At 40.0% G+C, this 21,757-nt stretch overlaps 2 protein-coding genes across 2 annotated transcripts in view; both read left to right on the top strand.

Moving 5' to 3' along the window:
- The window catches only part of dctd (dCMP deaminase), a 29,543-nt gene extending 17,405 nt beyond the window's left edge, over positions 1-12,138 (top strand). Inside the window, exons 3-6 of the mRNA XM_060873223.1 lie at positions 95-230; positions 1,344-1,460; positions 2,403-2,499; positions 11,292-12,138. Coding sequence (XP_060729206.1) covers positions 95-230; positions 1,344-1,460; positions 2,403-2,499; positions 11,292-11,403 — 462 coding nt within the window. The 3' untranslated portion in view covers positions 11,404-12,138. The remainder of the gene's footprint in view (positions 1-94; positions 231-1,343; positions 1,461-2,402; positions 2,500-11,291) is intronic.
- A 5,841-nt stretch (positions 12,139-17,979) lies between these two features.
- LOC132847760 (deoxycytidylate deaminase-like) overlaps positions 17,980-21,757 on the top strand; it is a 32,987-nt gene continuing 29,209 nt past the window's right edge. Inside the window, exons 1-2 of the mRNA XM_060873298.1 lie at positions 17,980-18,024; positions 18,652-18,704. Coding sequence (XP_060729281.1) covers positions 18,670-18,704 — 35 coding nt within the window. The 5' untranslated portion in view covers positions 17,980-18,024; positions 18,652-18,669. The remainder of the gene's footprint in view (positions 18,025-18,651; positions 18,705-21,757) is intronic.

Raw genomic sequence — 21,757 nt, 5'->3', positions numbered from 1 at the left:
TCTATTATTTAAATTTTATTTTCCTTTTTTTCCTTTTTTTTGTTTTATTTGTTTATTTTTATAAAATTCACAAAAGTGCTCTCTCTCTCTGTAGGTGGGAGCGTGTATTGTAAGTCAGGAGAATAAGATTGTGGGCATCGGCTATAATGGGATGCCTAATGGCTGTGATGACGACCTCTTGCCCTGGGCTCGCTCTGCTGATGACAGACTGGACACTAAATATCCCTATGGTCAGTTTCCCCACATCACTGCAGACTGCTAGAGTTTAAAGCCAACTGTGTTCTGCATTCACTTTAATAATAAGAAGAATTGCAACCCTGCACACAATCCGTATATGAAATGTTTAATGTTAATGCTGCAGTGTTTTTATGATCCGCTAGATGGCGACAAAGGACAAGTTAATTTTCTGCATGTTGCTGTGCAACTTTAATCTAAAGAACATTTAGACCCTTTAATGTCAGAATTATGAGCATACGTTACAAATAAAATGGTCTTAAGAGAAGCTCCAAATAAACTAAACAAATATGTTTTAAAAAGAAATGTTTTACTTGTCAGGAATGTTGTGGTGCAGCGATTAGCTCACCATCATCATCAGTGGTGTGGTGTGATGAAGACTACATACAGTTACTGCTAAATCAATGTTTATTGTGGTCTCATAATACAAGTAAAATGCAGTAAAGTGTAAACTTCTCTGTCCTTACTGTCAGAGCCGCTAGTCCACATCTCCTGACCAATCACACTCCAGGACCCATCAGTACTAGAACATACATTTATGATGAATAAAACTCTCTTTGGTTTTGCACGTAACTCAGTCAGTTTTTCGGCAGAATAGTTTTTGTTCACGCCTGAAAGCTGGATTGTAAAACGCTGGATTGTTCCCGGTCCTCAGCATAGTGTCACTAATGAAGCTCTTCAGTCAGTAATTAATGCTGGTAACGAGTGTGATTAGCCTGAGACTTCCTGTGCTGCTGTTTATGCTGAGAGCAAACATCTGCTCACACTCCAACACACTTACACTCATCTGTGGGTGTGTGTGTGTGTGTGTGTGTGTGTGCAGATTTACGAATCTCTGTATCTTACATGATGTATTATATTAAAGCTATCAGATGTTAGATTATTTTTTTCCCTTTTGGCTGCGTCCCAAACCGACCGTCTGATATTACTACTTTGTAAGGCTGTGTGATTTGGGACGCAGCCCAATAAAGCACCAATGATTTTATCTTCTGTTAATATCAGAGAGAATAAAACCTTTATTGTATGTTCTATTTCTGTAATGTATGTTTCTGTAGGTTTTATGTATGTGTATATATTTATATAGGGGTGTGTGTGTGTGTGTGTTACAGTGTGCCATGCTGAAATGAATGCCATCATGAATAAAAACTCTGCAGATGTAAAAGGCTGCACCATTTACGTTGCTCTGTTTCCTTGTAATGAGTGTGCTAAACTCATCATACAATCAGGTGAGAACACACACACACACACACCTACCTGATTTATTAAACTATAACCTGCCTTCCCCTGCCCATCCATCTCTCTGTGATCTGTTAAGCCACGCCCACTCATCTTGCTGTGATCTGTTAAGCCACGCCCACTCACCTGGTCCATGAGGAAATCTGACTATTTCATATAAAATAGATGAGTTTTCTCATTGCTGATATAGTCATAAAGTGCAGGATTAATCCTGCACTTTAGATTTAAAGTAAGCTGCCATAGATATACTAAGTGCATTGTGTAAACTAAAATATGTGTAAACTAGGTGCAATAGTGTGAGACAGACACAACAAAACACTACAGGACAAATACACAAACACTGACCAGTGTGCATTCTGTATATAATGCACTACATTGTTAATTCATTATTTTTTGTAAAAAGAGGTTGTTTTTTAAAAAAAAAAAAAAACACATAATGTTTAGAAGTGTTAAAGATTGCTTGACTACCTGTCTGTCTGTCCACCTGTCCCTGTTTGTCCCTGTCCCCTGTCTGTCCGCCTGTCTCTGTCCCTGTCCACCTGCCTCTGTCTGTCCACCTGTCCCTGTTTGTCCCTGTCCCCTGTCTGTCCGCCTGTGTCTGTCCCTGTCTGCCTGTCTGTCTTTGTCTCTGCCCGCCTGTCTCTAATCTCCAGTATTGCTTCTGTATGTTCACTACAGGTATATTAATAGGTTTATTAATCAATGCTTGACTGCCTGTCTGTCCACCTGTCCCTGTCTGTCTCTGTCCACCTGTCCCTGTCTGTCTCTGTTCGCCTGTCCCCCTGCCTGTCTGTCTGTCTGTCTGTCTGTCTGCCTGTCTCTGTCTGTCTGTCCGCCTGACTCTGTCTGCCTGCCCCTCTTTGTCCACCTGTCTCTGTCTGCCTGTCCGCCTGCCTCTAATCTCCAGTATTGCTTCTGTATGTTCACTACAGGTATAAAAGATGTGGTTTATTTGTCAGATAAATACCACTGCACCCCAGAGATGGAAGCTTCCAGAAGGCTGCTGGATTTGGCGCGTATCCCATACAGGTGACCCTGGGCTCAGGGGAGCTCAGTAACACTTTATTTATATCCCTGCTTGTGAGCAGAGAATGGAGTCTGATTTGGTTACGTGGCTTGTGTGCAGCCTCGGAAATGGCAGTGACTCTAATCTGTGGTGAGGTGACGTTATACATTTTAACATCAGACTGCGCTACGACAAATAATCAAAAATATTATTTAAAAAAAGTCACCTTATGATTCGAGTGGTTTGTTGTCATGTGCACAGTGAAACACAATGATTTAGACCACAGTGAAATTCTTACTTTGTACGTCTCCCTTACAAAAAGAATAAAAATAAATATGTGGAAAACTACAGTATAAACAGAGTAATGTGCTCAGTGTGTTGTGGGGGTTATGGGGTGTGAGTTGTGGTGTTAAGTGTTGTTCAGGAGTCTAATGGCCTGTGAACAGAAACTGTTTGCGAGTCTTTTTGTCCTTGATGTTACACTCCGTCTCCTCTAGCGTCTCCCAGACAGCAGAAGGTTGTGTTGTGGGTGTGTGTTGTTCCTGATGACGTTATGGGCCCTCCTGATGACCCTGGGGTTGTAAACTAAATATATCTGTAATAGGGCTGGGCGATATGGCCGAAAACTGTATCATGATATCAGTGTTTCATGTCGGTCGATATCGATAATTATTCAACTTTTTTATGGCCCATTTAAAATAAGAACAAGAAGAAAATTATATTACATTTAAACCTTTTTATTTCAAACTAAACTAAATCTGATCATAATCCCTTCAGTTATTAAGGCAAAAATGTCAACAAGCAGGAAAACTCACATAATTATAATGTAAACAAGTCTAAAGTCACAATGAACACTTAACAATTATCTCTTAACATTTAAGGTGCAAAATGAAAGGAAATGTGAGAAATGCTTAATAAAGTGTAATAAAATAGTTCAAAGTGTTAAATATAAACAGAGAAACCTGAGAATTTAGTGCAAGTTTAGTGCTAGGAAGTTTACATTTACACCATGTGACAGACGCCCTTATCCAGAGCGACGTACATAAGAGCTTAAATCTCTAACATTGGATACATTAATGCTGGTTCACTAAGTTACATACTTAAGATACCATGAGTTTAAAACATTTGTTCAAAGTTACAATAAAAAAGTGTCAAAGGTTTTTTTTTTTTTTTTTTTTTTTAAATGCAAAAGATGAAAGAAGTGCTAGTTGAAGTGTTTCCTGAATAAGTAGGTCTTCAACCGCCGCTTGAAAATATCCAGTGACTCAGCTGTCCGGACCTCTAGGGGAAGTTCATTCCACCACCTTGGTGCCAGAACAGAGAAGAGTCTTGTAGTAAACTTACCTCTTACCCTGAGAGATGGTGGGACCAGTCGAGCAGTGCTGTAGATCGGAGGGTGTGGGGTGCAGTGTGAGGAGTGATGAGGGCTTTGAGGTAAGAGGGAGATGGTCTGTTTGTGGCTTTGTAGGCCAGCATCAGTGTTTTGTATCTGATGTGTTCAGCTACCAGAAGCCAGTGGAGGGATCGCAGCAGTGTGGTGGTGTGGAGAACTTTGGCAGGTTGAAAACAAGCCGTGCAGCTGCATTTTGGATCATTTGCAGAGGACGGATTGCGTTCATATGTAGACCTGCCAGCAGTGTGTTACAGTAATCCAGTCTAGAAATGACAAGAGACTGAACAAGTACCTGAGCAGCCTGTGTGGACAAAAATGGCCGAATCCTTCTAATGTTGTAGAGAAGAAACCGACATGAGCGAGTCACATTAGCAACATGAGAGGAAAAGGACAGTTGATTGTCCATGGTTACCCCAAGGTTGTGAGCTGTGGCTGAAGGGGAGATCAGATCGTTGTGCAAGGATATAGCAAGGTCATGACCTGGGGATGAATCACCTGGGATGAACAGCAGTTCAGTTTTGCTAGGATTGAGCTTTAACTGATGAGCAGTCATCCATGATGATAATTTTCCCAGACATGCTGAGATCCGGTCAGAAGCTGTGGTATCTGAGGGTGGGAAAGAGAAGATAAGTTGTGTATCATCAGCATAGCAGTGGTAAGAGAACCCATGTGAAGAAATAACTTCACCAAGAGAGTGAGTATACAGGGAGAAAAGAAGAGGACCAAGTACTGAGCCCTGTGGGACGCCAGTGGAGAGTCTGTGTAGAGCAGATGTCACTCCCTTCCATGTTACCTGATATGAGCGTCCTTACAGGTAGGAAGCAAACCGTTCCCAAGCTGATCCACAAATCCCAAGACTCCTGAGGGTGGATAAGAGAGTCTCGTGGTTGACCGTATCAAATGCTGCTGAAAGGTCAAAGAGGATAAGGACGGATGACAGTTTGGCTGATCTAGCAGCATGTAGTTTCTCAGAGACATCCAAAAGGGCTGTCTCTGTGGAATGAGCTGCTTTAAAGTCAGACTGTTGGGATCTTGGAGGTTGTTCTGTGAGAGATAGACAGACAGTTGATTATAGACAATGCGTTCAAGAATTTTTGAAAGAAACGAGAGAAGTGATAACTACGTCTGTAGTTACTGATGTCTGATGGATCCAGAGCGGGTTTCTTTAGGATGGGAATAACCCTTGCTCTCTTGAAAGTAGTTGGTACCTGACCAGATGCTATGGATCTATTGACAGTAGTGGAAATGAAGGGCAGAAGGTCTTGCGAGATGGTCTGGAGCATAGTGGAAGCATAGTGGATCCAATGGGCAGGTGGTAGGATTGCAAGACTGGATGAGCTGTAAAATCTCTTCTGCTGCTACAGATGAGAAATGCGACAACAAAGGTGTAGGGGAATCTATACTCTGAGATGTAAGTGCAGTCGGGGCTGAAGTGAAGGTCCGGCAGATTTCCTCAATCTTCTCCTGGTAGAAAGAAGCAAAGTCTTCTGCAGTCAGGGAGGATGAAGAAGGTGGAGCCGGGGGGTTGAGCAGAGAAGAGATGATGTGGAATTTCCGAGGGTCATATGAGGAAGCTTCAAGCTTTTCCTTGTAGAAGGAAGTCTTGGCAGAGGTCACATCTGAGGACAACCTGGCAAGAAGTGTTCGGTAAGAATCAAGATCTTCATCAAAGTTGTGATTTATCCACTTTCTCTCTGATGATCTCGATTGTTGCGCAGCACATCTGAAAGCCATGGAGCAGAACAAGAGGTTTTCTTGGGTTTAGTGAACATAGGGCAGAGAAAGTCCATAGTTGAGGAAAGAGAAGAGAGGAAAGTGTCTGTGGCCGAGTCCAAGGGTAGTGAGGAAAAAGACTCAGGATCCGGAAGGGAAGAAAGAGTGACAGAAGCTACAGAAGAAGGGGAGACAGAGTCAAGGTTGTGGTGGGTAAGAGCGAGGGGGTGAGAGGTAGTTTTAGGTAGGATAGGGAGAGTGATGGTGCTTTATGTGTGAGATGTGCTTTAACTCTCTTCATTTGAATATATTGTCTTCTGGTAAAGTAGGTTCCTGACTTTTGTATACTATCTGCTTAACTCACTTTGTTCTAGAGTAGTGTGATTTGAATTGTTATATTCTATACCATTGTTGATTTTTATAGTGTTGGTCCTTGTTGTTCTCTCAGCTGATTAATCAGGAGTAGTTTCAGTCTACCTTAAGGTGTGAATTGGGGGCAGGGCTTACCTATTTAAATTGAAGGTGAACCAGCCTACTCTTCAGTGTGCTTTAACTCTCTTCATTTGAATATATTGTCTTCTGGTAAAGTAGGTTCCTGACTTTTGTATACTATCTGCTTAACTCACTTTGTTCTAGAGTAGTGTGATTTGAATTGTTATATTCTATACCATTGTTGATTTTTATAGTGTTGGTCCTTGTTGTTCTCTCAGCTGATTAATCAGGAGTAGTTTCAGTCTACCTTAAGGTGTGAATTGGGGGCAGGGCTTACCTATTTAAATTGAAGGTTCTCCGCTACAGACGCTAGCGTCTGTAGCGGTTTGTAAGTATCTCTCTCTCTCTCATTGTAAACTTTGTGTCTAATACTGTTTTGCTATATTCTACCATACCTTAATTCTCACTCTTGACTGCAAATATGTGCCTTAAACCCATCTCTGTACTCAATTCCTACACTCGCAGACACTCTCGTCCACAGAGCAGAGGTCACAATCCCAGTAACCTCATCTACCCTCCTCTGTTGTGTAAGTCTCAAACAGTGGTGGTAGGTGGGCTCTGGAATTGCCAGTCTGCTGTGAAAAAAGCTGATTTTATCTCTGCTTTAACTTCCCATTACTCCTTTGATTTTCTTGCACTAACAGAGACCTGGATATCCCCACAGAACACTGCTACACCAGCTGCTTTATCCTCTGCCTATGCTTTCTCTCACTCACCACGAGAAACAGGCAGGGGTGGTGGTACAGGTTTATTGCTGTCAAAGAAATGGTGCTTTACACCTCTCCTCTTGTCTCATTTAACCATCTCCTCTTTTGAATTCCATGCCATTTCAGTTACCTCTCCAATTAACCTTGTTATCATTGTTGTTTACCGCCCTCCTGGTCCCCTAGGTGACTTCTTGGAAGAAATGGACACACTGCTTAGTGCTTTCCCTTCTGATAGCTCCCCCCTGACAGTGCTTGGTGACTTCAACCTCCCCTCTGACAAGCTACATTCTTCTTCCCTCCTGTCTCTTCTTGACTCATTCACACTCACACTCAACAGCTACATCCCCACACACAAAGGAGGCAATGTGCTGGACCTGGTTTTCACCCGTCCTTCTCCAGCTACAGACGTGACTGCTACCCCACTACACGTCTCTGATCATCACCTGGTATCCTTTACCATCACTCTCCCTACCCTACCTAAAACTACCTCTCACCCCCTCGCTCTAACCCGCCGCAACCTTTACTCTGTCTCCCCTTCTTCTATAGCTTCTGGCACTCTTTCTTCCCTTCCTGATCCTGAGTCTTTTTCCTCACTGCCCTTGGACTCGGCCACAGATACTTTCCTCTCATCTCTTTCCTCAACTATGGACTTCCTCTGCCCTATGTCCACTAAACCCAAGAAAACTTCTTGTTCTGCTCCTTGGCTTTCAGATGTGCTGCGCAACAATCGAAGAGAGCTAAGATCATCAGAGAGAAAGTGGAAGAAATCACAACTTGATGCAGATCTTGATTCTTACCGAACACTCATGGCCAAGTTCTCCTCAGATGTGACTTCTGCCAAGACTTCCTTCTACAAGGAAAAGCTTGAAGCTTCCTCACATGACCCTCGGAAATTCCACAACATCATCTCTTCTCTGCTCAACCCCCCGGCTCCACCTTCTTCATCCTCCCTGACTGCAGAAGACTTTGCTTCTTTCTACCAGGAGAAGATTGAGGTAATCTGCCGGACCTTCACTTCAGCCCCGACTGCACTTACATCTCAGAGTATGGACTCCCCTACACCTTTGTTGTCACATTTCTCAACTGTAACAGCAGAAGAGATTCTAAAACTCATCCAGTCTTGCAATCCTACCACCTGCCCATTGGATCCACTCCCTTCCACTTTGCTGCAGACCATCTCGCAAGACCTTCTGCCCTTCATTACAACTATCACCAATAGATCCATAGCATCTGGTCAGGTACCAACTACCTTCAAGAGAGCAAGGGTTATTCCCATCCTGAAGAAACCTGCTCTGGATCCATCAGACATCAGTAACTACAGACCGGTATCACTTCTCTCGTTTCTTTCAAAAATTCTTGAACGCATTGTCTTTAATCAACTGTCTGTCTATCTCTCACAGAACAACCTCCAAGACCCCAACCAGTCTGGCTTTAAAGCAGCTCATTCCACAGAGACAGCCCTTTTAGATGTCTCTGAGAAACTACATGCTGCTAGATCAGCCAATCTCTCATCTGTCCTTATCCTCCTTGACCTTTCAGCAGCGTTTGATACGGTCAACCATAAGACTCTCTTAGCCACCCTCAGGAGTCTTGGGATATGCGGATCAGCTTGGGAATGGTTCGCTTCCTACCTGGAAGGACGCTCATATCAGGTAACATGGAGGGGAGTGACATCTGCTCCACGCAGACTCTCCACTGGCGTCCCACAAGGCTCAGTACTTGGTCCTCTTCTTTTCTCCCTGTATACTCACTCTCTTGGTGAAGTTATTTCCTCACATGGGTTCTCTTACCACTGCTATGCTGATGATACACAACTTATCTTCTCTTTCCCACCCGCAGATGCCACAGCTTCTGACCGGATCTCTGCATGTCTGGCAGAAATTTCATCATGGATGACTGCTCATCAGTTAAAGCTTAATCCTAGCAAAACTGAGCTGCTCTTCATCCCAGGTGATTCATCCCCAGGTCATGATCTTGCTATATCCTTGCACAACGATCTGATCTCCCCTTCAGCCACAGCTCGCAACCTTGGGGTAACCATGGACAATCAACTGTCCTTTTCCTCTCATGTTGCTAATGTGACTCGCTCATGTCGGTTTCTTCTCTACAACATTAGAAGGATTCGACCATTTCTGTCCACACAGGCTGCTCAGGTACTTGTTCAGTCTCTTGTCATTTCTAGACTGGATTACTGCAATGCACTGCTGGCAGGTCTACCTATGAACGCAATCCGTCCTCTGCAAATGATCCAAAATGCAGCTGCCCGGCTTGTTTTCAACCTGCCAAAGTTCTCTCATACCACCCCGCTGCTGCGATCCCTCCACTGGCTTCCGGTAGCTGCACGCATCAGATTCAAAACACTGATGCTGGCCTACAAAGCCAAAAATGGACCAGCTCCCTCTTACCTCAAAGCCCTCATCACTCCTCGCACTGCACCCCGCACCCTCCGATCTACCAGCACTGCTAGACTGGTTCCACCATCTCTCAGGGTAAGAGGCAAGTATAGTACAAGACTCTTCTCTGTACTGGCACCAAGGTGGTGGAACGAACTTCCCCTAGAGGTCCGGACAGCTGAGTCACTGGCTATTTTCAAGCGGCGGTTGAAGACCTACTTATTCAGGAAACACTTCAACTAGCACTTCTTTCATTATCTTTTGCATTTAAAAAAAAAAAAAAAAAAAAAAAAAACACACCTTTGACACTTTCATTGTAACTTTGAACAAATGTTTTAAACTCATGGTATCTTAAGTATGTAACTTAGTGATCCAGCATTAATGTATTCAATGTTAGAGATTTAAGCACTTATGTACGTCGCTCTGGATAAGGGCGTCTGCCAAATGCTGTAAATGTAAATGTAAATGTAAAATGGTGAATGATACCAGGTGGTGATCAGAGACGTGTAGTGGGGTAGCAGTCACGTATTTAGCTGGAGAAGGACGGGTGAAAACCAGGTCCAGCACATTGCCTCCTTTGTGTGTGGGGATGTAGCTGTTGAGTGTGAGGGTGAATGAGTCGAGAAGAGACAGGAGGGAAGAAGAATGTAGCTTGTCAGAGGGGAGGTTGAAGTCACCAAGCGGCGTCAGAGGGGAGCTATCGGAAGGGAAGACACTAAGCAGTGTGTCCATTTCTTCTAGGAAGTCACCTAGGGGACCAGGAGGGCGGTAAACAACAATGATAACAAGGTTGATTGGAGAGATAACTGAAATGGCATGGAATTCAAAAGAGGAGATGGTTAAATGTGACAAGAGGAGAGGTGTAAAGCACCATTTCTTTGGCAGCAGTAAACCTGTACCACCACCTCTGCCTGTTTCTCGTGGTGAGTGAGAGAAAGCATAGGCAGAGGATAAAGCAGCTGGTGTAGCAGTGTTCTGTGGGGGATATCCAGGTCTCTGTTAGCGCAAGAAAATCAAAGGAGTAATGGGAAGTTAAAGCAGAGATAAAATCAACTTTTTTCACAGCAGACTGGCAATTCCAGAGCCCACCTTCCGCCACTGTTTGAGACTTACACAACAGAGGAGGGTAGATGAGGTACATTAAAATAAATAGTAATAATAATACAAAAATACTGCCTTCAAGTCATGCAACCTAACTTTCAGAACTAAAAGATTCTAAATCTACAGCTCAGGCATAACATACATAACATACATAACATAAGCTCTGACGCTCTGATGGTGTCCCAAAACTTGGACATTTTCTGTCGTTTTCTCCTGTTTTTTTTCTTCTCTTTGCTCTTTGACATTGTTATCGCGCCCTTACATTTTGCAGCCCGCAATATAACACGCGCTCAAATCAAAAGACCGCTTACTCCTTGCGTCTCCTTCCGCTTTGATGTAAGCGCGTTGTCTCACACACACAAAATAATTGCACAAGAACGTGACGTGAGCTTTAAAATGAATTAAAAGAGGCTTCGAGGCAGAGGAATTTGCCTCGAATAATTTTTGTAATCGAGTTACTCGAGGAATCGTTTCAACCCTAATTATAATATCCAAAAAACTGCCGTACTGGCACGCTGACTTTTCCTCTTTTATTTACAATTTCCTCGCTCGCTGCGGCTCATTTTCTGCTCATCAGTCGCCGGTTACTGAAGAGGAATCCAGCACGAGACAACGATATGGCGCAACCAAACATGATACTGTTACATGATTGGCTGTTAGAGTGTCACTCCCCAAGTTGCTAGGTTACCAGAGTGGGTGCCTTTGTTAATGCAACCAAACTTGCTTCGCAACCTCTGTTTCCTTCCGACGAAGAATAAAAAATATCGAACGTTTTATCGAGCACATTTTCTATCGCTATCGATCACGTGTCTATCGCGATACATATCGTTATATTTTTATCGCCCAGCCCTAACCTGTAATGTAAAGAGGATCTGAATGAATCAGACACTAAAGAGGTCTGTCCATCAGTGTTTGTCTGGTCAGTTGTTATCAGACAAAGAACACGGGCTAAAGTATTTCTTGTACTTACTGGTGAATAATTTTCTAAAAGTCTCTCATGCGGTTGTGTTTTTCAGGCAGTTTCATCCGAAGCGGAAGATGATCGTTATTGACTTTGACTCCATCGGTCCCTCTGTAGAGCGTGAGTGTAACGGAGGCTGCACCCCGGCTCTAAACGACAAGCACTGAAACACCTAACAACAGATACTGAAACACGGGTCTTCTATAAGATTACACATTTTAGAGACTTTAAATTGTTCAAATACTGAAAATCACTGATGTGTAAGTTACTGAGATGTTCTGACAGGTGAGTACTGAAATGCTAATATTCGGTGTTTCAGCGGACGTCACACAAAACCTCCATACACGACTTTATTAGTATCATTATTTTATTAATAAACCAAAAATGTAAATAAATGTGAAATACTGAAAAACTACAATGTCACTGGACTAATAAAGAAAACACACCTGAATAATCAAGTGTAAGTGTAATAATGAATGTTCCTCAGGTGCTGAGGTACAAAAAGAGACTTAAATCAAGTGGCACTGAAATAGAAGTTACTGAAACATTGTTATTAAAGTGCTGTTGTATTTCAGTAGGTCTGAATACTGAGCTGCTGAAGGTCAGATCAAACCTCAACACACTGATACTTTATACAGTTTCATAACGTTTTGGTACAGGAAGTGTTTCAGTTTGAATCACTTCCTGTATTTATAATTTATAATTGTTCTTTTTAATTCGACTGCATATTAAATATATTATGAGGTGTGTTGGGTTTAGAGATGTGAAGCTGTAAAGCAACACGATGCTGTAGCTAAACTCTGATTTGTTCTGGATTAAATATATTAAGAGAACTGTGTTGTATCTTTTTTTTAAAGATTGTACCCGTGACCCCGAGTTAAATAAACTTTGTTCATGCGTTATATCTTCAGTACAGATAAAGACCAGTGTGTTGTACATTATTGGGACATGGCTGTGATGTTTATTAGACACGTTTACACCTCTGCTGGATATCCAGAGGACATTATAGAGAGATAGTGGTTTTAAATCTTTGATTTACTCAGGAATACGTACATAATTGTAAGATAACAGCTTGTTTTGATGTTCACATTTTTATAAGTTATGTTTGGAAACAAAACCTACAGTAAGACTCCATAGAAATGAGAGCCTGGCTAGCTTGTCATGGAGTAGGACGTGGTGTTAGGAGGCTCCGGTGGATTAGTGTTATAATTTGTTATTTTGAGCTTTTCACTTTTATTTTTGCTCTCAATCCCTCAGGTTACCCTTGTTGTTTGTATATTTGAATCTAGAGGTAATTATGATGTCTGGTAAAACTATTAAGACCCATAGCATGACTCAGTCGCAGCTGCGGCCTGGTGCAACAGTTGCGACCTCGCCTTCGCACGATTCACCTCCGTGTGAAGGGCCCATCGTTTCACAGGCAGCTTCTAAGGCTGATATTGACTCATTAAAGTCAGAGCTGCTGTCCTCTTTGAGGTCTGAAATCACCGAGGTTTTAAGGCCGGACTACATGCATTGGAACGTGTTCCTGAGGGTCCCAATAGCTCCAATATCGCAAGTGTTGCCGCGCTGTTGTGGGACGCACTGCGTCTGGGAAAGGAGCCGGTTCTGGACAGTCCCATTGCACTCTACAGCCCGTACCAAAGCCTGGCGAACGACCATGAGCCGTTGTGGCCAAATGTCACTATCATAGCGAATGTCTTGATGTCTTATGGCGTGCCAGAAAATTACAGCGAATTCAGTTTAAGGGCCTGAACATTTCTATCTTTCCCGACCATACGGTAAAAACTGCAAAACCCGGGCTGCCTTCAACGAGGTGCAGAGGCAGCTCTGTGGCATTGAAGGAGTGCGGTACGGGTTGTTTTATCCAGCGCGGCTACGTATTACACACAATGGTGTGGGCAAAGATTTTCTTTCACCTGACAAAGCCAGCAAGTATATAAAAACTATCCAAACTGTTTAAAGTGTGAACATATTTTATTTTTTTTTGTCGCTGTTGGACGCGATGTTTACTCCTTGTTTTCATCTCACTGCACTCACTGTTCACAAACTCCGTGTGGTGATGCTGGTCTTTAACTTTACGCACTTTGTGTGGTGGTGTTCGTTTTTTTAAAAATTATTTTTATTTATTTATTTATTTTTTTATTGTGTTATTTTTATGGGAATCAAAGTGTAGGTGATCCTGAAAACGTAATGTTTGTTTCATAAATGCTTGGTCAATTTATTTTGGGAATTTATTTTCCTCTAGAAACTTTGTTTATATATTTATGTAGACCGGAGATGAGTAGCCGTGAACTAGATATAGTTGCGTATATTTTCTGTTGTGTTAAATCTGCTGGAGCCTTCTCTTTGCTTAGGATAGGTTTGTTCTCTGTGTCGTTTCATTTTTGATACCACGCAGATAAATGTGCTACTCTACTTTTGTATTGCGTGGGTGTGTGTTTGAGTGTCGGGATGTGTGCGAATGGGATGGGGATCCCCCTGGCTTCACAGGTCCTGTTTTCAATTTTTTTTTTATTTATTTTTTTTATTTTATTTATTTATTTATTTATTTATGCATTTATTTTTGTGTGTAGTTGCTTTTGAATGAATGGCTGACACAAATACTGACCCATGTTTAGCTGGCAGTAGTACACCTGTCCGGTTCCTTAGCTGGAATATTAGGGGCATGGGTAATCCTATTAAACGGTCTGGGGTTTTTACCCACCTGAAACGCCTACACGCCGACATAGTATTTTTACAGGTAACACACCTCTGAGTCAAAGATCATCATAGGCTTCATTGTCCTTGAGTGGGTCAAACTTTCCACTCCAATTTAAATTCTAAGGCACGAAGGGTGGCCATCCTAGTAAATAGAAGCATACGGTTTTCACCTACCCGTATAATTGCAGATAGGAATTGCATATATGTCATTGTGGCTGGTACGTTGAGGTACGTACAGACCAAGGTTTTGCTGGTTAATCTTTAGTCTTTAGTCTTTAATATTTAATAATAATAATATATTTAATATTTAGTCTTCCTTTTTTAAATACCCATTTGATCATTTTTGGTGGTGGTATCACAAAGATGTTTTAGCTTTCTCATCTTTGTTGGTCAGACGTTGTATACTTCTACACTGGAAAGCAATAAGATGTCCCTCCATCTCTCGGTGGTTTAAATATACTCGGTGGTTTAAATAGTAAGTTTCTTCTTACGTTGGAGAAAATGAATTATACACTGAGGGGTTCTACTGACACCTTTTTTTGCAAGTGGCAACCTGTTATTTCTTATTTTAGGAGACTACGGGTGTTACCTGATTAGAGTTCTAATTCGGTCAAAAATTGGACTGTATGCATAACCTTTCTTCCGTTTCTTCAGTTGTTTTAACAGGGGGATGTGGGGTGTTTGTGCATGCGCATGTGTGTGTCTTTGTATGGGGGTTTGTTAGTGTTTTGGGTGGCGGGGTGGGGGTGCTTGCTCTTTCTTGTTTAAAAAGGGAAAATGGGGGATTTTTCTTTACATTCATATATTTGTGATTTTTCAAAAAAAAAAAGCCTGTGTGCTGTAGGACCTCTAGTATTTTTGTGGATGTGTTATTTAAATATTTTGATCATCTATTCATGTTTTTGTTGTTTCATGAATGTGACAAGAGCGAGAACCAGCAAGACTAATTAGAAAAGTACAACACTGCAATAATGATGTTGGTACCCCAGTATTTCACAACAGGAAATATTTTATTCTTTTGGGTCATACATTAACCAATTAATCCAAAATAGGCAAAACAAGTTTGTTCCCACTCAGCAGGATTTTAAAAGAAATAAACAATCGTTGACACTTTTAATGTCCCACAATATTAGAAGCACAACAACATAGTAAATAAATGAACAAAACCATAAACTGCACACACACAGGGGCCAGTGGACTAGAGCCAGACTTCATAGCAGGGGACACGATGGCCAGAGGCTGCTCTAAAAGGAGGGAGGAACAAATCCCTGACAGCACACAACCAGTGACACACCAAATACACGCAGGAAACTACCATTTTGGTAGGCGCACAAGGCAAGAATATAGAGATGGGAAACTCCACCAGCATAGAGTCAGCCAGCCACTCGCTTAGCCTCTGCCTATATCCAACCCAAGGGAGGAGAGAAGAAAGAAATGTTAGCAGGAATTCCCCTCTTGACTTACATCAACTTATTTACCCAACATACAATAACCATTACCTATCTTCTCCAGCTCCAGTAGCAATTGCTGGGTTAATTGGCTGCAATCCCACTGACCCACTGCAACTACAAAGAAACACATGCACACATCCATACACTCACAATAACCTCCAGGGGCCTGTTTCAGAAAGGAGGTTCAACCAACTCTGAGTTTAAACTTGAAGTTTTCGGTTACAGAACAGCTGAAATGAGTTAGTTTTATCAACTCCATTATCAATGGAGCGCAGATATAACGAGTCACCATGGCAGCAGCATCAGACAAAAAGAGGTCTGCATATTTCTCACTAGCAGAACTGGAAGTGCTTATGCAAGCATATGGAGAATATAAACACGTATTTAAAAAAAAAAAAAGAAAAGCAACACTGCTGCATAAAACAATAGTGGATTTAACATCAAATTTTTAAAAGGTGTATTTAAAAAAAAATAAAATTATATATATATATATAAAATTACAAATATACCTTTAAAAGGTATATTTTTTATAAACTTCTCCCTCTAGTTACACACTGTTCAATTCAAGGATAATTCATGCAATTGTATATTGTTTATTTGAAAGCATTAGAAGTGCAGTTTCTTGTCTCTCCTTATTGTTGAAGTGTTTGAGGTTGATTTGGGATTTATAAAGTTATTAATTAGTAAATAGACCAAATTAGTAAGTAGTAAATTTAACATACCTCCCATTCTGAAACGGAAAACCCAGAGTTTCCCTCATTTCAGGGTTAACATACTCAGAGTTTTCACTTACAGTAACCTCCTTTCTGAAACAGGCCCCAGGTAACCTTGGTTTACGGACCTCGCACAAACACATCACTAAACAAGAGATTACATACAAACAAATAATAACCAACTCATAAGACATTCCCATAAATGACCAAAACAAAAAAATGGCATACAAACAAATAACCAACTCAATCAAAACACTCAACAACTAGAGGAATAAAGAAAGAGAAAGAAACAGAAGCATAAACAAGAAAAGGCAAATACAGCAGAAAAAAGGGAAGAACATTCTCCTAGCCAACGCCATCAGTCCATCCAGTCAGCGTACACAGCCTAGCTCATGTTCAGCTTCCAAGCACAAGGAGGGAGAATTTGTAGGAACTGTGTATTCAGTGGAAACGCTACACACCTTAGCCTCGACACGTTGACCAACTCAATCAGTCATGTGATGTCTCACCACTAGCACAACCAAAATCCCAAAGGAATGTAAGATGGTAGGAATTCTCTTCTTCATCTAACCATAGCTGCTGTAATATACCAAAAGCGCCGTCCACCTCCTCGACTACTGCCAATAGCTTTACTGAAAATAACCTAAATGAAGTAAGAATCGTATTTGCAACAAATGATTACGGTGTAAACTTACTGTTCATGAGCTAATAATTCTCTTTGTTTACCACATACTTAAATATCTTCTTACCGCCTACTTTTAATACAGGTAGACAGCTTTACATGTTCCAGGATTAAGATCAATTAAAGTTTCGCATCCAGTCTGTTTCCCTGTCAACATTAAACAATACTAAGACATTTTTACCTGAATAATTTAGTAGTAATAGTTAGCCTTGTGCATATTGGCAAGAAGTGAATTGCAATGATTAAATACAACATCTTCAAAGAGTTTCAGTAAAGTTTCACCGGCCACATCATATCACAGAAACATTGCACTTCTTACTGAAAGTTACTAATGGCTTGTTCTTAGTTTCACATTAAGTCTATGACTTTGTGAAAATCCTGAGACATCTAGAGATCTACCAGCTCCAGTTAGACTCTGTGATACTAAAGGTCAGATGTGAACTCCATTTGTCAGACTGTATACACTATTTATAATCACACCATCTAGTGTCACCCACATGAGGATGAGGTTTGCTAAGGTTTCATCTAAGGGAGTTTTTTCCTCCCCACCTGAGTCACCTCAGACTTGCTCATTGTGGATACAGTAAATACACATTGTGAACTAAATCTATCTAATATTAATCTTGTATTTTGTATTATATTAATCTTTATATTATTCTTTATAATAACTTTTGTTCTATATTTATGTTCTGTAAAGCTGCTTTGAGATGATGTCAAGTGTAAAAAGCGCTAAACAAATAAACTTGAATTGAAAACTTAAACTTTACATTTGTGTCTGGTTCTAGTTTTTCCTTGTTGCTATGGTGACTTTGACAAGTGATTTTATTGTTATTCTGGATATGGGATTCTGCCAAATGCTGTAAATGTAAATATTCCTCAACGTTCAACAGGACCTTAAAAGTACAGGTTTCTAAAGTACAAGTGAAAAGAGAAAGAGAGAGAGAGAGAGAGAGAGAGAGAGAGAGAGAGAGAAGAGAGAGAGAGAGAGAGAGAGAGAGAGAGAGAGAGAACAAACTAGAGGAGACTGGTAAGCAGAAAACACCCTGAGAAACATGTGGAAGAAACTACACTCACATGCACTTGTCCTCTTTGGGCAGGAAGTGCACATGTATTTAAGTACCACTGTCCTGCCCACAGCTACACTCCAGAGAATTAAGAAGGTGAGTGAGTGACAGATCGATAAAGAACACGGCGCCTCATACCGTCATCTAGAAATCTAAATTACATCAGCAGCAGAAAGTAAGTGTTTCAAATCAACATTATATTTTGATATGTGTGAGATACCATTCAGTAATCTAACATGAAACAATGACATAAATCATTTATCCTGATAATCTCTGTTTACTTCTATGCCAGCAAATCAATGCTTTGGATATTTTGCTTAGAAATGATCTTTTAGGATTTTCTTAGCAAGCTGCTACGTTTTGTGCTCAATTAAAGAGGAAAAAAAATTAAGCTCTGTGGATCTTTCTCATTTTTTCCCTTTTAGCATGAAAGCTGGTTGTCAACGTTACATTCTAACATACTTTCAATAGTAAAATGTCAGAATCAGTGATTTTACAGTATAGCTGCTAACTCTGAGCAGCAGAAAGTGCAGTGCTGTTGCTGTCTACCTATGTAATTTCTTATGTTATGCTCAAAGTAGTGTATTTTTAACACAGCATTAGTGTTAAACACCATAACTTAAAAAAAAAGAATTTTAAAGCTGTGTGTGTTGGGTGGGTTGATGTAATATGTAGAATTTGCAATAATGCAAAATAATCTATCTATCTATCTATCTATCTATCTATCTATCTATCTATCTATCTATCTATCTATCTATCTATCTATCTATCTACACATGTGTACGTGTGTGTTTTCATTCAGAGCAGCGTAAGGTGTACGATGGCCAACAACCCTAATCAAGCTCCACAAGGGCAGTAAGTTTAGGAAGTTTGTTATCCAAATATTTTGTTTGGATTTGTGTTACCGTGTAATTGTATGTGCAGAAAGAGATGTTTTCTTAATCTGGACTCTACCAGTCACCCCTATTGTTAGGTGAGAGATGTAATATTCCTCACCGTTCAACCGGATTTAAAATAGTTAAAAAAAGTAACAAAATTCAGATGTAAACAACTTTGTAAAACTAAATGAAAAGTATTTATTCATAAACATTAATAATATGTTTAAGAAAAATTTTATTGGAAAAATACTATTCAGACACCACTAATTACCAACATTCAACATTTTTATATAAAGCTCTTGTTAGCAATCACAGCTTTAGGATATCTAGAATAATGTATGTAATGTACTACACTGTAGTACAGTTTTGGTCCATTCCTCCTGGGGCCTGTTTCAGAAAAGGGTCAACCAACTCTGAGTTTAAACTTGAACTCTGAGTTGACAAACCCTGAGATGGGAAACTCTGAGTTTTCAGTTATAGAACAGCTGAAAAGAGTTAGTTTTATCAACTCTAAATTGACTGACTGAGTTAACCGCATGCACAACAACTATAATAAGCCATTATCAATGGAGCACAGATATAAGGAGTCACCATGGCAACAGCGTCAGACAAAAAAAAGTCTGCAAGCATATGGAGAATTTTAACACGTATTAAAAAAAACTTTTGAAAAAATAAAACCCTATATACCTGATGTTTCTGATATAAGGATGGATAAGTTTATGGATCTTATTGACTGTAAAGAAAAACGGTACAGCATCAAATAAAAATGCAGAGGGATGTAACAAAACATCCACTCTGGGCCTCAAAATCATCATCTGAAACAGAAAGGGAGTTTACCCTCATTCATGGTTCATGGTTAACATACTCAGAGTTACTCACATCCACTCTGGGCCTCAAAATCCTCTCCCAATGTAAATGTAACTCCCTACAAATTAATACAGACTACTCATCAACAGGATCGTCCATAAAAGGACATTTTATTCCCTTTGCTGCTCTCTGTGTAACTGAAATGTTTGCAATGAATGAGGTGTTTAAACATCACATCCTCTTTAAAAAAAGAGAGGAGACCGAAAGAAACTCTGGGATTACCGAAGAAAACCTGCTCCCGACCAGGTTAGGTTCACAGAGTAAGTTACTATGGTACAAGTTAGCTCTCTTTCAGAAACGGGCTTGACTTGACCTGCTTTCTCGGGTTTAACACAACTCCTGAACTTCTGAAACTGAGGGAGTTTCCCCTCAGTTCATGGTTAACATACTCAGTTTTCACTTAACCTCCTTTCTGAAACAGGACCCAGGTAAATCATATTGGCAAATTTAATTCTCCAAAACTGAGTACTGATGGACACCAATTAAAAAAAAGATTGAAATTTTCAATAAATATATTTATTGAAATATATAATATAGAATTATTGATTATTATAGCCATGTTACAGCCATTTTTATGTTTTAATCTGTATTATCATCTTTACCACTAAATAATTTGTGACGGTAGTTTGCCTTAAAAGGTTGGGTTCGGGCGCCAGGGGTAAAAATCACCAAAATTATTACATTTAATTCATCGTCAGAGACACTACACATAGGAACGACATCAATTCTATTACATGTATCAAGTAGAACAAGGAACCACAAGAAAGTTAATTTCAAAGTTTTCTATTCCAGTTTAATTCCAATTATATTACAATTCAGTACATCATATTCAACTCCAAAAGAAAGAAAAGGAAAGAGAGTGGAAAATAAATAAATAAATCACAACTATTAATTTTAATCCCAGATACATTTACCTTTTAGTTACCTCAACAATAAATGAGTGACAAATAAATAGGCAAGGCAAGGCAAGGCAAGTTTATTTGTATAGCACATTTACACATACACAGAGGTCATTCAAAGTGCTTTACATAGAAATTAGAAAACAGTTTATGAGAGAAAAAAAATATATGTAAAAATAAGAGACATACGATAAAATCATAATAAAAACAAAGAACAATTAAAGAAAATAAATGTGAGTTCAATAAAAACAGTTTAAAATATGTTAAAAATATAAATATTATATAAATATTAATATAAAATTATAATATAAATAAATAAATAATTAAATAATCCAGATAATTAAATGCAATGCAATAAATCTTCCTCAGGAAAAAAAATGAATGTAAATGCAATAGAGCAGCCGCACACGAGCAAAAACAGGCATAAGAAAAAGAAAAAAAAATCATCTGCATCCAAAGTTCAACAAAAGAAGAAAAAGATAAATTTGCTTATCATGTCACTTATTGAACTACTGAACTACTGAACTACTGGGCCTGAAACGTAACAGAACATCACACACAATATTTACAACATAATCCGGCAACTCGGGGACCAAAATAAATACCAAAAGAAAAACCTCCCTACACAAAAAACCCTCCTCAAAACGTACTAACGTTACATATAATGCCCTGAATTAGCGTCTAAACATACAACATAACCGGATTGGAAAAAGCTCTATCTCTCTCTCTCTCTCTCTCTCTCTCTCACACACACACACACACACACACACACACACACACACACACACACACACGCTCCGTTTGCACGCAAAACGGCAAATCGCAAAGTCATCCGCTAGCGTACATAACCGGAAATAACCTGCACATGACAACAAAGGCTAGAGAGTGCATGAGAGAGGCCCCGAGAAATGCAATCACACTTCCTTAAATAACTTCCTACCTGGTTCCCCGTTGAGTGTGTGAGTGTGTGTGTGTGTGTGTGTGTGTGTGTATATATATATATATATATATATATATATATATATATATATATATATATATATATATATATACACATTGCACGGAAGTGTACGGAACAGGAAAAGCACATTGACGACTGTCACAAATTATTCTTCTTATTATTCTTCTTCTTCTTCTTCTTCTTCTTCTTCTTATTATTATTATTATTTACGCCACATCACTATCATGGCTTTACCATGGGATGTGAAGGTTGGTTAAATGGTTGTACTACTGACCAAAAGGTTGTGCTTTCGAATCCCAGGTC

Source organism: Tachysurus vachellii, chromosome 6 (assembly GCF_030014155.1).
Source record: "Tachysurus vachellii isolate PV-2020 chromosome 6, HZAU_Pvac_v1, whole genome shotgun sequence".
In the NCBI taxonomy this organism is placed as follows: domain Eukaryota; kingdom Metazoa; phylum Chordata; class Actinopteri; order Siluriformes; family Bagridae; genus Tachysurus; species Tachysurus vachellii.
Note: the sequence above shows the minus strand (reverse complement) of the source record. Positions and strands in the feature narration are given on the sequence as shown.